The sequence below is a fragment of the Pseudorasbora parva genome, chromosome 11 (genome assembly GCF_024679245.1).
Source record: "Pseudorasbora parva isolate DD20220531a chromosome 11, ASM2467924v1, whole genome shotgun sequence".
Classification (NCBI taxonomy): domain Eukaryota; kingdom Metazoa; phylum Chordata; class Actinopteri; order Cypriniformes; family Gobionidae; genus Pseudorasbora; species Pseudorasbora parva.
The window spans coordinates 13,636,660-13,649,590 of record NC_090182.1 but is presented as its reverse complement, the minus strand read 5'-3'; the positions used below and the strand labels follow the sequence as shown (position 1 = coordinate 13,649,590).

Here is a 12,931-nt window from a genome sequence, read left to right as displayed (position 1 = left end):
ATGTTACATTGACATATTCTTTATTAATAATCAGCCAAGCTTGGTCATATCCAGGACATTTGCAAAGAGATGTAATCAGATATTCAAAATACTCAAAGAAGAATTTTATTGCAGTTTGCATCATAAAACAAAGCGCACATGAAAGGACGTTCATATATTTACACTGGATGGAAAACATGCCTGTGTGGAATTCAGATAAATACTGTAACAATTCACCTCTTATATTATTACATTACAAACATCAATATGGAGCTTAAAACGCTATAGAAACCTAAATTTAATTAGTTTGACTTATATAAAGCTGTATTTTTGACTGTATTTTGCAACAAACAAAAGGTTCACAGAAATTAATAAAAAACAAAAAATGTGCAGTTTGACGAATAATACATTTTGTACAAAATGACATAAAACATGACACAGAAGCCCCTCTCGATGAATGATGTAATGGCAAACAGTATTAAAAATCCATTGAGCTGTTAGCCAGGTAGTCTTTGCGGCCGATATTGGTGACCTGTTTTGTCTGCATGGCCTCCAACTTGGGACAATCTGTGATCCTGTGACCCAAACCGCCACAAAATGTACAGCCTCTCTCTCCTAGAAATGAAAAGCAGAAGTTAAAAATGCCCTTATCTTGTATTTTTGAGCACTGCAGAGCCTCTTTGCACAATCAACCAAATGATGCAGCAATAGCTGCGTTTCAAATTGCACAAATTATATATATTATTTAAACTGTTCACGCTTGCATGAGGTGGTTTTTCAGGCAGTTTGAAAAAGGACGTTTTCGCAAAACTGCAACGGACCTCAGGTGATTTGTAATCGATTTGTAAATAATTGCAGAGAATGTCTGTGATCTTAATCCTGTGCAAATCGGCCATGTCTGTAATTTTTCAAGTAAAAATTCCCCCACAAATGATCTACCATATTTCGCCGAACACCGAGGTCCTGTGATAGTAGTCCTGTGTGAATGTTTCTCTCTGTGATTTGGCCAGGATTAAACGGATCGTATATAATTTTTTTGTTTCCTGTTCACATTTCTTTCTTTATCGATCACGAAGAAAGTGAGCTGCATTCATAATCGCACCGTTATGAATTCCTGTGCGGCCGCACTGATTATACTTTCACTTTTTAATACAACAGACAAGTACAATGATTTAACATGCTCACTTAAATGGGCGCTTTTACATTTAACTTTGAAACTGAATCTTCTGCCGTATATTGTCAGCTTCTCACTCGTGCTACTGGTCTGTCCTCAGTTCAGTTTTTAATTGTAGCATCTGTTCAGATTAATCTGTAGCGTGTAAGAGAGCGAGAGAGAGCGAGAGAGCGAGAGAGCGAGAGAGCGAGAGAGCGAGAGAGCGAGAGAGAGAGAGAGAGAGAGAGAGAGAGAGAGAGAGAGAGAGAGAGAGAGAGAGAGAGAGAGAGAGAGAGAGAGAGAGAGAGAGAGCGAGAGCGAGAGCGAGAGCGAGAGAGAGAGAGAGAGAGAGAGCGCGTTCTGGGGGGTGGATGTTGTACACATAACTGATTATGATAGGTGGGTGGGAGACAACCAACACTGATGGTGATTCATGATTGGCTTAGTTAGCGCGTGACGAGTCAGAGCGATATCATGTCCAATAACTTCAAAGGTAACTTTTGCAAACTGGAAGTGAATGACTTAACTATTTTCCCTCGTTGCGGTGAAAGGTAATGTTTGTGCAACGTGCAACTTATTCCCAGGAAGTCTCTCCACGTCAGTGGCAAGTAATTCTAATCTAATGAAGCAATTCACATCGTTACATGCCACCACAAAATTAGTGGCTAAGAACGCAAAGGATAACGTGAGCTCCGCTACCAAAGGAGGAGACAGCGCCACGACATTAAAGAAATATTTGTTGGCCAGTTGGGGTCTGTGCAATAAATATTACAGTTCTAAACTATTCTAAATAGTTTAGTCATCTAATACTATTTAATTTATTTAAATGGTATATTAATCTATTGTTTTATTGTTCCACTATAGTATTAATTATTACAATGTATTGAATTTGATATGTGTCTCTCACATTGTCCTACAGCGACATTAAAATAGTGTATATTAAAGTACAATGTTTTGTAATAATAATTTATTCTATTTAGTGTCCATTTCATCAATTCATTTAACATTTGATATTGGGGGCATCCAAGTTATTTGACATATTTGAACATTTAAAAAAAGTGTAACACAGTAGTTAATTTTCCTGGTAATTAGCTACTTATATAATGATGTTACTCAGTTACTAATTGAGTTACTATTTGTGAGTAGTAACTAGTAACTATAACTAATTACTTTTTTATGGTAACTTGACCAACACTGCCAACCAACATCTGTGGCATCATTTTTGAAATGACTAATCGTGAAGAAAAAAAAAAGTTTTAGAAGCATAACAGCGATTAATGGAAACGCTGTCATTCTGCAATAGTTTTTTATCAACATTTAGAAAATATCGCACACTTTTTGCACACATCTGTAATGGAAATAACTGTAAATTTAGGGTATGTGCCTAACTGACAGTATAAGCTTGTTTCAGCAATAAGTATGTAATTTGTACCTCCAATATCCAACATCGTCTCGTCTCCCGTTTGGAGGACCTGCAGTACAGGAGGAACCTTCTGTTTGGCTTCCACCAACAGAGCTTTCAGATCCATCAGCACAGACTCATCTACGACATTAAATAAGAGTTTAGATTACATCTATACAGTTAATGCTATGAAAGAATTATTCATTGTTTGTGGTAATTTTATCTTGGAAGAAGAAACGATACAATAGCAAGAAACGAAAACGGCAAGATATTAAAGATCAGTGTACAAAAAACCCCAAAAAAACATACCACATCCTTTGTTGATAAATGTTGTAGCTATTCCAGTCTTTCCAGATCGACCTGTTCGGCCTATTCTGTGGACTGTGAAATAAAGATGTTACATACATTTTTAATAAGTTAACATTAAAAACAAGTGTCATCTAGTTATATTATGCTGGAGCTTTCATCAGAAATAACTTCACTTTTCTGAACCATTTTCGCAATGACATTTAATCAGCTGCTCCAAGGCTGTTTATAATAATTATTTAAAAGAGTGTTACAACCATTATTTTAAATAAAATGCCCCTTGTTTTGATATCTATAACGTATTCCTACCTGTGTGGCTTCTAAATACTTTTTGAACTGTATAAAGCATATTAAAAACACTTTGTTTAAAAGTTTGTGGTTGAAGTTAAAGTGTCTTATGCTCTGCAAGACTGATCAAAAATACTGTAAAAACATCAGAAATATTATTATAATATATAAAAAAAATGGTTTTCTGCTTTAACATATTTATGTTGACAACAGATGTGCTGTCACATTTTTGATGAATAGAAAGATAAAATGAATTATACATATCTTTTTGTGTCTCTTTTGATATTTACACCTACCGTAGTTCTCAATCTCTTCTGGCATGTCATAATTTACTACATGCTGGATAGCTGGGAAATCCAGACCTTTGGAAGCAACGTCAGTAGCCACTAAGACGTCTTTCTTTCCCTCTTTGAATGCTTCAATGGCTTTCGTTCTCTCTTCTTGGTCTAAAAAGCACAAACGGAGTTGAATTGTGAATTGTGAATAGAGACTTGTTTGCTTTTGTGCCGAACAGTCACATTTGGTAACATGAACAGGATATTTTTGGTATCGTGAACAGCATTAGTAAATGCGTATGAGTAGTGTCAAGCGAAGCCACAGAAACTGCAGTGTTCATCGCTCCTTTGAGGTCAGTGAGATCAAAAGCTCTGACATAGTTTGAACACTAGTTTAGCATGAAAGGGCCACACTGCAGCAGAAACTGACACCCGGTGGAGAGCGTCTGTGGCTGCAGGAGCCAGCATGCATACAGCTGATTGATGGTATGTGCTTTACGAGCAGATTGAGACGGATGATATGGTTACCTTTCCCTCCGTGAATAGCCACCGCCTCCACACCTTTCAGCAGAAGATACTCGTGTATGGCATCTACATCTGCTTTCTTCTCTGCAAAGATTAATACCTAAGACACAATGTAAGAATTATGACGTTTAGAAGAGGTAATGTACTAAATGTAGGGTTTTCAGATGTGGTTTAAAGACAATGAGAAGCAGACAACGTACCGGAGGTGGGGTCTTCTGAAGACACTCCAAGAGATAAACCATTTTGGCTTCCTCTTTGACATATTCCACTTCCTAATACAGACAATTTAATTAAAGAGATGATGTACAGTCAAAACAAAAACTTTTTCAGACACAGATATCATTTTTACTACTGTGTGCAGGACACTATAGTTAATTTATGTAAGTGAGGATAGCAAAATTAAGTAAACTGTGACATGATATCCAAAACATTTTATACAGTCTAAAATTGATAACAATTTGAGACCAAAATTATTCAGACACACTTTGACCTGACCATGATTTGCTTAAAAGTGCAGTGTGTAGTATTTATGAGGATCTATTAACAGAAGTGCAATATACTATAAATAACTATGTTTTCAGTGGTTTATAAAAACCTTACATAGTGTACCGTTATGTTTTTATTACCTTAGAATGAGCCATTTCTATCTATATACACCGCGGGTCCCTTTACAGTGAAGTTGCCATTTTGCGTTGTTTCTACAGTAGCCCTAAACGGTCGCTACACTCTGCTGTCTCAGATTACCACATAGTTGTCCTGTGTTGGCCACCGTAGCTTCTCTATGTGCTTCCAAAGGGAGGGGTGAGCGGTGGGCGATAGCAATTTTGGAACCTTACCACTAGATGGCGCCACTGAACACACCACCTTTAAGTGTTTTTCGTTAATTTCTTTTTACACAACAGACTGAACAAAAGTAAGCATTGCTTGGCAATTGGTTGACCTAAATTGGTATTGTGTACTTCAATTTAACAGCTGAAAGCTGACTGGTTGATTGTAAACCATTACATACCTTTCTATCAAAATTATTCAACATTATCAAGATGAATTTGTTCTAACACCGTTCTTGTCATATTTTATAACCATTTTCAAAAGTAAACTATAGCGAATAAACTGTGATAATGTGCGAAAATGTTGAAGGTGAATTTTGGTTTGACTGTATATAAGAAAAACTTTCTGTTTTGATTTATTAGAATACACTACTGTTTAAAAGTTTGAGGTTGAGAGGATATTTTTTAATGTTTTTGAAGAAAAAAAAAGAAAAAGTCTCATGCTGCATTTAAACCCAAGCTGCATTTATTTGATCGAAAATACAGTAAAAACAATTAAATATTAAAAATTTTAAAATACTGGTAACACTTCACAATAAAGGTCTCATTAATTAATATTTTAACTAAGATTAACTCTCAATGTGCAATATATTTGTTACAGTATTTATTAATCTTTGATAATGTTAGTTAATAAAAATCCAGCTGTTCATTGTTTGTTCATGTCAGTTCACAGTGCAATGTAAACAAATACAACTTTTGATTTAAATAATGTATTAGTAAATGTTGAAATTAACATTAAGATGAATAAATGTTGTGGAGGTATTGTTAATTCTTACTTAATGTTATCTAAATTAGTTAAGTAATTAAACCTTATTGTAAAGTGTTACCAAAATATATGTTTTTCATTTGAATACATTTTAAAATGTAATTTATTTCCTCTGATGGCAAAGCTGAGTTTTCAGCATAATTACTTCAGTGTCACATGATCCTTCAGAAATTATAATGCTGATTTGCTGCTAAATAAACATTTTATATTTTATCATATTTTTGTGTAAACCATTTTTTCACCAGCACATTTGATAAACAGAAAGATAAAATAACAGACATTTATTTGAAATAGAAATCTTTTGTAAAATCTTAAATGTCTTTATTTTCAAATTGATCAATTTAATGCATCTTTGCTGAGTAAAATAATTTCTTCCAAAAAATTATTTTGAAAACTAGTGTATGATTCACATTAGTCATAATTTAGTCAGCCTCTTCTCATTCCAAATCTGTATTTTGTATGCATTTATTTCTTTTGCAGAGCATAAAGAGATATATTTTTTATTTAAAAATGTTCAATGTTCTTTACCAAACAGTGTATGAGTTCCCACTGAATTCCATTACAACAGCAGTCAATGTTTGGTTACCAACATTTTTCGCCTTTCATGTTCCACAGAAGGAAGTCATACAGGTTTGGAAAGAAATGAGGCTAAATTGTAGTAAATGATGATTACATTTTTGGGCTGGAGTATCCCTCTAACAATTCGATTTGGCAAAGCTCACAAAACAAGTAAAATAATGGAATAGAACACGAAGAAGGAATAATGCTGGGCCTTGCATGAATCTTAATGTCTTACCTGGATGACGTCCAAGCTTGCAGCTCCAGCTCTGCCCACATTAATGGTGATGGGTTTCACTAAAGCACTTTTGGCAAAGTTCTGGATCTTCTTGGGCATGGTGGCACTAAAGAGCAGCGTTTGTCTCTGACCCTAAAGCAGACCATAATATTGGCACAAAAAAAACATTTTGTGGAATTATCCTCCATTACTAATGATAAAACCACTACATTTTCTGGAAAACTCTGCATATTATGCTTGCATAATCAGGTTGTTGTGGGAAAGTACCTTAAAATAAGAGAAGATGGTCCTAATGTCCTCCTCAAAACCCATGTCAATCATCCTGTCAGCCTCATCCAGAGCCAGATAGCGGCAGATATCCAGACTCACCATCTTCTTGTTCAGCAGGTCCATCAGTCTGCCAGGAGTGGCCACCATCATGTGCACCCCACTTCAATCACACATCATTCATTCGTTTTTAAAAAGGATTTGCGTTACACTTGATTTTAAGATGTCTATGTTACAGTGTAATTAACTCAGTACTTAAATAGATTTAAGTAGTGAGCAATAATAATTAACTACATGTACTTACTATAGGGTTAGGGTTTGGTTAAAGGTTAGTTGCATGTAATTAAGCACAATTTATAGTCATTTCTATAGTAACTACATGTAACAGGATTTCTAAATAAATGAGCATCCAAATAAAGACCCAGTATGACACTTGGTCTTTTATGACTTTTTCCTTTTTAAATGTCATGAGGTGCAAATTTAAATAATTTGACTTACTGCTTTACAACCTCCATCTGGTCTTTGACAGACATGCCACCAATACACAGCGCACAGCGCAACTGAGGAGCCCCTTCATCCTCTAGGAGTTTACAGTAGTATTCAATGATACTATGTGTCTGCCTCGCCAGCTCCCTCTACAGTCGAAGAGAAAGACATACACTATAAATTACCATCATGTTGCCGTCTGACTCTTGACTTATGATTTACACTGCTGTTCAAAAGTTTGATATTGGTAAGATTTTTAATGTTTTTAAAAGAAGTCTCTGACCAACCAAGGCTGCATTAATTTGATTAAAAATACAAACAAAAAAAATGAAATATTGTTAAATATTATTAGAATTTAAAATAAATGTTTACTATTTGAATATATTTAAAAATGTAATTTATTCCAGTGATGTCAAAGCTGAATTTTCAGCATCATTAATCCAGTCTTCAGTGTCACATGATCCTCCAGAAATCATTATAATAAGCTGATTTACTACACAAGTAACATTAATTATCATTATCAATGTTGAAAACAGTTGTGTACATTTTTTGTTCAGGATTCTTTGATGAATTGAAAGCTCAAAAGAACAGCATTTATTTTAAATATAATATTTTGTAACATTATAAATGTATTTACTGTCAGGATTTATCTGAAATAGAAGGTTTTTGTAAGATTCTACACTATTGTTCAAGTTTGGGGTCAGTAATTTTTTTTTGTGGGAAAGAAATCAACAAAATTAATACATTTATTCAGCAAGGATGCATTAAATTGATCAAAAGTGACAGTAAAGACATTTTTAATGTTACAAAAAGATTCTATTTCAAATAAATGCTGTTCTTTTAAACTTTCTATTCATCAAAGAATGCTGAGAAAAAGATTGCACACAACTGTTTTCAACATTGATAATAATAATAAATGTTTGTTAAGCACCAAATCATCATATTAGAATGATTTCAGAAGGATCATGTGACACTGAAAACTGGCATAATGATGCTGAAAATTCAGCTTTGACATCACTGGAATAAATTACATTATAAAATATATTGAAATAGTAAACAGCTATATTAAATTCTAATAATATTTCACATACAAAATTACTTTTTTTGTTTTTTTAATCAAGTAAATGCAGACATCTTTTGAGATTTCAAACTTTTGAACTGCAGTGTATATGATGAAATATTTTGACATATATGTAATCTGCTTCTCATTTTCCTGCCGTATTTCTAGCAGGATGTGTGAGAGACAGAGTGGGCTTACAGAAGGGCAAATGATGAGGCCGTAGGGTCCCTCTCTCTTACAGAAGGGTAGTCGTTTCTCTTGCTCCAGACAAAACATAATGATGGGCAGCGTGAAAACTAGGGTTTTCCCTGAGCCGGTGAAGGCAATGCCAATCATGTCCCTGCCATAGAGACTAAACAAAGAAAAACATATCAATATTAAGTTAAGTTTATAAAAACAATAGAATATTTTTATATGTTTTTATATATATATATATATATATATATATATATATATATATATATATATATATACACACTTTAATGTGAACCAACAAAAAGCTAACAGCATCTAAAGCCCCCCTGACATTGTATGATAATGTCCGAATTTAGCCCCAAGCAAAACAGTCCTCCATGTGCGACTCACATGGTTGGTATCCCTTGAATCTGAATGGGTGTTGGGTGAACGATTCCTTTCTTCTTCAGTCCTTTCAGGATGGCTGCAAAGACCATTAAAGTTAAGAGTTGGTCATTAGCGTGAAGCTGTGAGTGAGGTGCTGCATGTAAAATAGTTTATAGATCTTACCCTGAGGAAGCTTCATCTCTCTGAAGCTCTTAATGGGTGGTGGAATCCCTTCACCTTCAACAAGAATATGGTACTTCTTCCGTACACGCTCGTGCCGTGCTGGCGGCATGCCGAGAATGTAACGTGGTGCATTCCAGCTGAAGAGAATATCAGAAGTTATTTGGTGTTTTGTGTGTGCAAAAAACATATGATTTATCAAATGAAGGAAGAGTCAAAAGCAGCTCACCTTGTTTTTATAGGGTCTTCGTATGTGATTCCTTTGGCCATTTCCTTCACAGACATTAGAGCTGATAATGACAATGAAAGATGTAGGTTTATGATAAATACTTCATAGCAATACACTTAAAAACCTGGTAAATGATTTTGTTTTAGCTTACCTCTGCCTTCAGCCACACTTTCTAGAATTTTTTCTTCCTCTTTCAACTGTTTCTCCTTAGCAGACTCCTTTCGAGCTATAATTATTAATGTAAGAATTAAGAATAAAAAACGTACATTTAAAAAAAATCCTTTTGAAACTATACTAAAAGTAGAATTTAAGTGAAAACTTTTTTTTAAGGAATAGTCAAGAAATAGTCAGAATATGTAATATTTATACATTTGCATCATAATATTTCTGCTTAACTTTTAATCTTACTTTCAAAATCCTAGATTTTTTTCCTGGTTTAAATTACATATCAAATCCTTGAATTTCAGAGGGGGGTGGGGGGGATGCATTTCATGCATTCTTACTTGTTTACACTGTTGGATTCTCATGCTAAACATGCCCAACATTTCCACAAAATACTCCTTCATTATTCAAATGAGTTTCAGAAAGTTTGTCTGAACATAGTCCTGTATGAGGTGTATATAGTGCATATAATGTAAACAAATTTGTTTAACTACATGGGTATTACACTGGTATTACACTATAAATGTGTTTTATGAGGACATTTCAAATGTCCTCATATTTCAAATAGCTTTAAAAACATACTAAATGATGTTTTTTGAGAAAGTAAAAATGCAGAATGTTTCCTGTGATGGGTAGGTTTAGAGACGGGGGCAGTGTAGGGGGATAGAAAATACGGTTTGTACAGTATAAAAACCATTACGCCTATGGAGAGTCCCTGTAAACCACATAGTCCAACGTGTGTGTGTGTGTGTGTGTGTGTGTGTGTGTGTGTGTGTGTGTGTGTGTGTGTGTGTGTGTGTGTGTGTTGTACCAATTCAATACCTTAAATAAAAGTTTGAAATGACTGATGCACCAAAGACAAAGTTGTTTCAAATAGCCTTTAAATATTGTGTTAGACAGTGGGAGGCCTTCGAGTTAAAAAGGTTGAGAATCACAGCATCAGACTGTAAACAAGTAATGAAGCACAGGGGAGGGTGTAAAGACCTTCAGCTTTCTCCTTGAGGTGTTGGTGCTGGTCCAGTAGACTGACATTGGATCGGGGGCCCAGGCCCTCTTCCTCATCTTTCTGCTCTCCACCACTGTCTTTCTGTTCCTCTTCTGTGAGCCCTTTCCCACGCAGACGCATCACCTTCTGGAGCTGAGGGTCACAGCAAAAGAATCAGACAGAGATCCTCAAGAGCAACAATTTGACCACAACACAAGACAGTGGCAGCGAACCACCAGCTGCTACAGGAATCAAAAACACATTTCTCATGACAATGACCGTGCTGTAATAGCGATTACTTACCATCTGCTGTTTTCTAATCTTAACAGGAACATACGGCACATAGTCGTCATCCTCTGAGCCTTCGGATCCAGACTTCTCCGAGTAGCTTCTCTGACAATTACAGAAGTTACACAGCATTAAATACAATCCAAAGTGTATACATTACATATACAGCACCACATAGTTATAAAGCACTTAAAAGTGCGTATTTACACTGTAAAGCAGTGTAAACGTAGTTTAAATAACAATAGTTGTATCAAAACATAAGCACAAACTCGTTTGCTTAACATTGGCACATTTAACTCGGTATATATATATATATATATATATATATATATATATATATATATATATATATATATATATATATATATATATATATATATATATATAGTAACCAGTAGGGAAAACATCTAAGTTAAACGAGATACTAAATCATGTTAATACTGTGAATGTTTACTTTATTAAGACGCATTTATGTACTCACCTTTTTGGGTCGGTTTTCTGTTTCCATGATGCTCGACGTTATTGACTTTAGTATTACAAGCTATCGATGATATTTAGCATGAAAATGTAAGATAACTGTCACATTACATCCGATGAAGTGTTGTTTATACCCGCTAGCATGCTACTGTGCAGCAGAAGCGTGACGTACAGGTTACGTAAACTACGGTGGCCAAAAAGGGACTAAACCAAACAAAACGAAAGTATCCGGATCGTCCATATTTTCCCCCATACTTTTGTTCCCCACCTGTATGACTTTCGTTCCTCTGTGGAACACACAAGGAAATGCAGGGCAGAATGACAGTCACGGACACGGTCACCATTAATCACTCTTATCCCAAAGATTCGGTCTAAAATTTCCTTAAAGACTTTAAAAGAAACGAGAGCGAGTTAATGGAAAACACTATCTTTTTAATTTGACCTTGTAAACAACTCCAAGGTGAATAACTTAAATCTGGAACTGCAAATTATATATATATATATATATATATATATATATATATATATCAGATTTCTTATCTTAATATACTTATAAGTATTAATATACTTATTAATATTCGTATACATTTCTTATATTAATCTTATATTATCAGATTTGCATGATACAAACATAAGTTAAGAAAGCAAACAACACATTTTTCGTTTTCTCAAAACTGTCATGTTTTAATCTTTCGGCATGAAAGATTTTCACAGTATCAAAAGTGAATAATAATAATAATTATAATTATAAAAAACAACAAAATAAAACAGAAAGCCAACATACACTTGGCCATTAATGGTATAGTATAAATCTACATTCCAAATGTTTAAGATAATGTTTTCTAGTTGAATATAACCTGGATAGAGTCAAAGATGTCAGAAAAATATGAAAAACAAAAACTTGAAACATTTCTTAAGAGATCTCGATCCATCAAAGGAGATTCAGACTATGATAAACCCAGAGACCCTAATTTTCAACATAATGTCATATCTGTAGTTGGGATTTTTACCAGAAGGGGGTCAGCAAAAAGCAACAACAACAAAAAAAAAAAGACGCAGACATACAAAGCTATGGAAAGGGAAATCAGCCGTACCACTGAGAAAGTCTTAAATCATCATGAAATGTTCTTGATTGCAAATGTAACAAGTGAAAACAGGTCTGAACTTGTCACGCATTAGTGGACTGAAATCACACGAGCAGAGCTACTGCTAGTGTCTGGGATGAACAAAACGAGGTCATGCGGCCAAAACAAGGGTGTTCACTGCTGGAGAACCAACTACAAACTGAAACTCACAACAAGAACGTGGTCACAGCACAGAACTTTATCCAAACCAACACATGGGAGGATCAGCAGGGACACTACCATTTTAAAAAGATTTTGCTCTGGGAATCAAGAAATTTTGCCAGTCTAAAAGTCAGTTTTGAACAGCATTCCATACACTGGTGAAGGAGATGGGAGAGGTTTGTAGTAGCCTATCCTCGTCAGTTTTACTCATCATCATGCAAAGGAAACATAGCTCATCTACTCAACCTTCAAATTTGCGTATAAAAGGGACCATCAACGGACACAGATCTTTAAAATCAGCTTCTTTTTAGTGTTGATACCTTTTTCTTTTCTTGAAAATGTCCAAAGTTATAAAACAAGTTTGACATGTCATACATTGTAAGCACAGGTACTGATAATCTAGTTGTTGTTCGAAAGGACAACAAATTCATGTGCACGGCTTTACAAAGTCGACTGTGAAATGACGTGGTATGGTTTAGTCTATCCAAATCTTTGCATTTCACATGGACAAACTACAAACTAAAACACATCAGTGAACACAACAGTCTTTGCTGCCTTTTTACCTCCATTATGACAATCAGACATGATACAGCAATTTGAATTTTGTATTAAAAACCCACATTTTTTGCATCT

The 12,931-nt window shown here is 34.8% G+C and overlaps 1 protein-coding gene across 1 annotated transcript; it reads right to left on the bottom strand.

Annotated features, from left to right (window-relative positions):
* Positions 1 to 89: 89 nt before the first annotated feature.
* LOC137092218 (probable ATP-dependent RNA helicase DDX41) lies at positions 90 to 11,205 on the bottom strand. The gene is made up of 17 exons (XM_067456480.1): positions 11,017 to 11,205; positions 10,551 to 10,640; positions 10,247 to 10,400; positions 9,252 to 9,326; positions 9,101 to 9,161; positions 8,875 to 9,011; positions 8,716 to 8,788; positions 8,329 to 8,482; positions 7,083 to 7,219; positions 6,585 to 6,747; positions 6,318 to 6,449; positions 4,129 to 4,200; positions 3,932 to 4,028; positions 3,425 to 3,574; positions 2,844 to 2,915; positions 2,565 to 2,675; positions 90 to 594 (listed from the first exon to the last, which is right to left on the bottom strand). Exons 1-17 carry the CDS (start codon positions 11,041 to 11,043, stop codon positions 458 to 460), a joined length of 1,842 nt encoding a protein of 613 aa, XP_067312581.1. The 5' UTR covers positions 11,044 to 11,205; the 3' UTR covers positions 90 to 457.
* Positions 11,206 to 12,931: the final 1,726 nt, after the last annotated feature.

What these genes read in the sequence shown, in the direction of transcription:
- LOC137092218 (XM_067456480.1), bottom strand. Translation starts at nt 11,043, where the DNA reads ATGGAAACAGAAAACCGACCCAAAAAG. An exon ending in AGAGATGAAGCTTCCTCAGG is followed by an intron (nt 8,789 to 8,874) that starts GTAAGATCTATA and finishes TGGTCTTTGCAG; the next exon opens with CCATCCTGAAAGGACTGAAG. An exon ending in ATTTATCAACAAAGGATGTG is followed by an intron (nt 2,676 to 2,843) that starts GTATGTTTTTTT and finishes TTAATGTCGTAG; the next exon opens with ATGAGTCTGTGCTGATGGAT.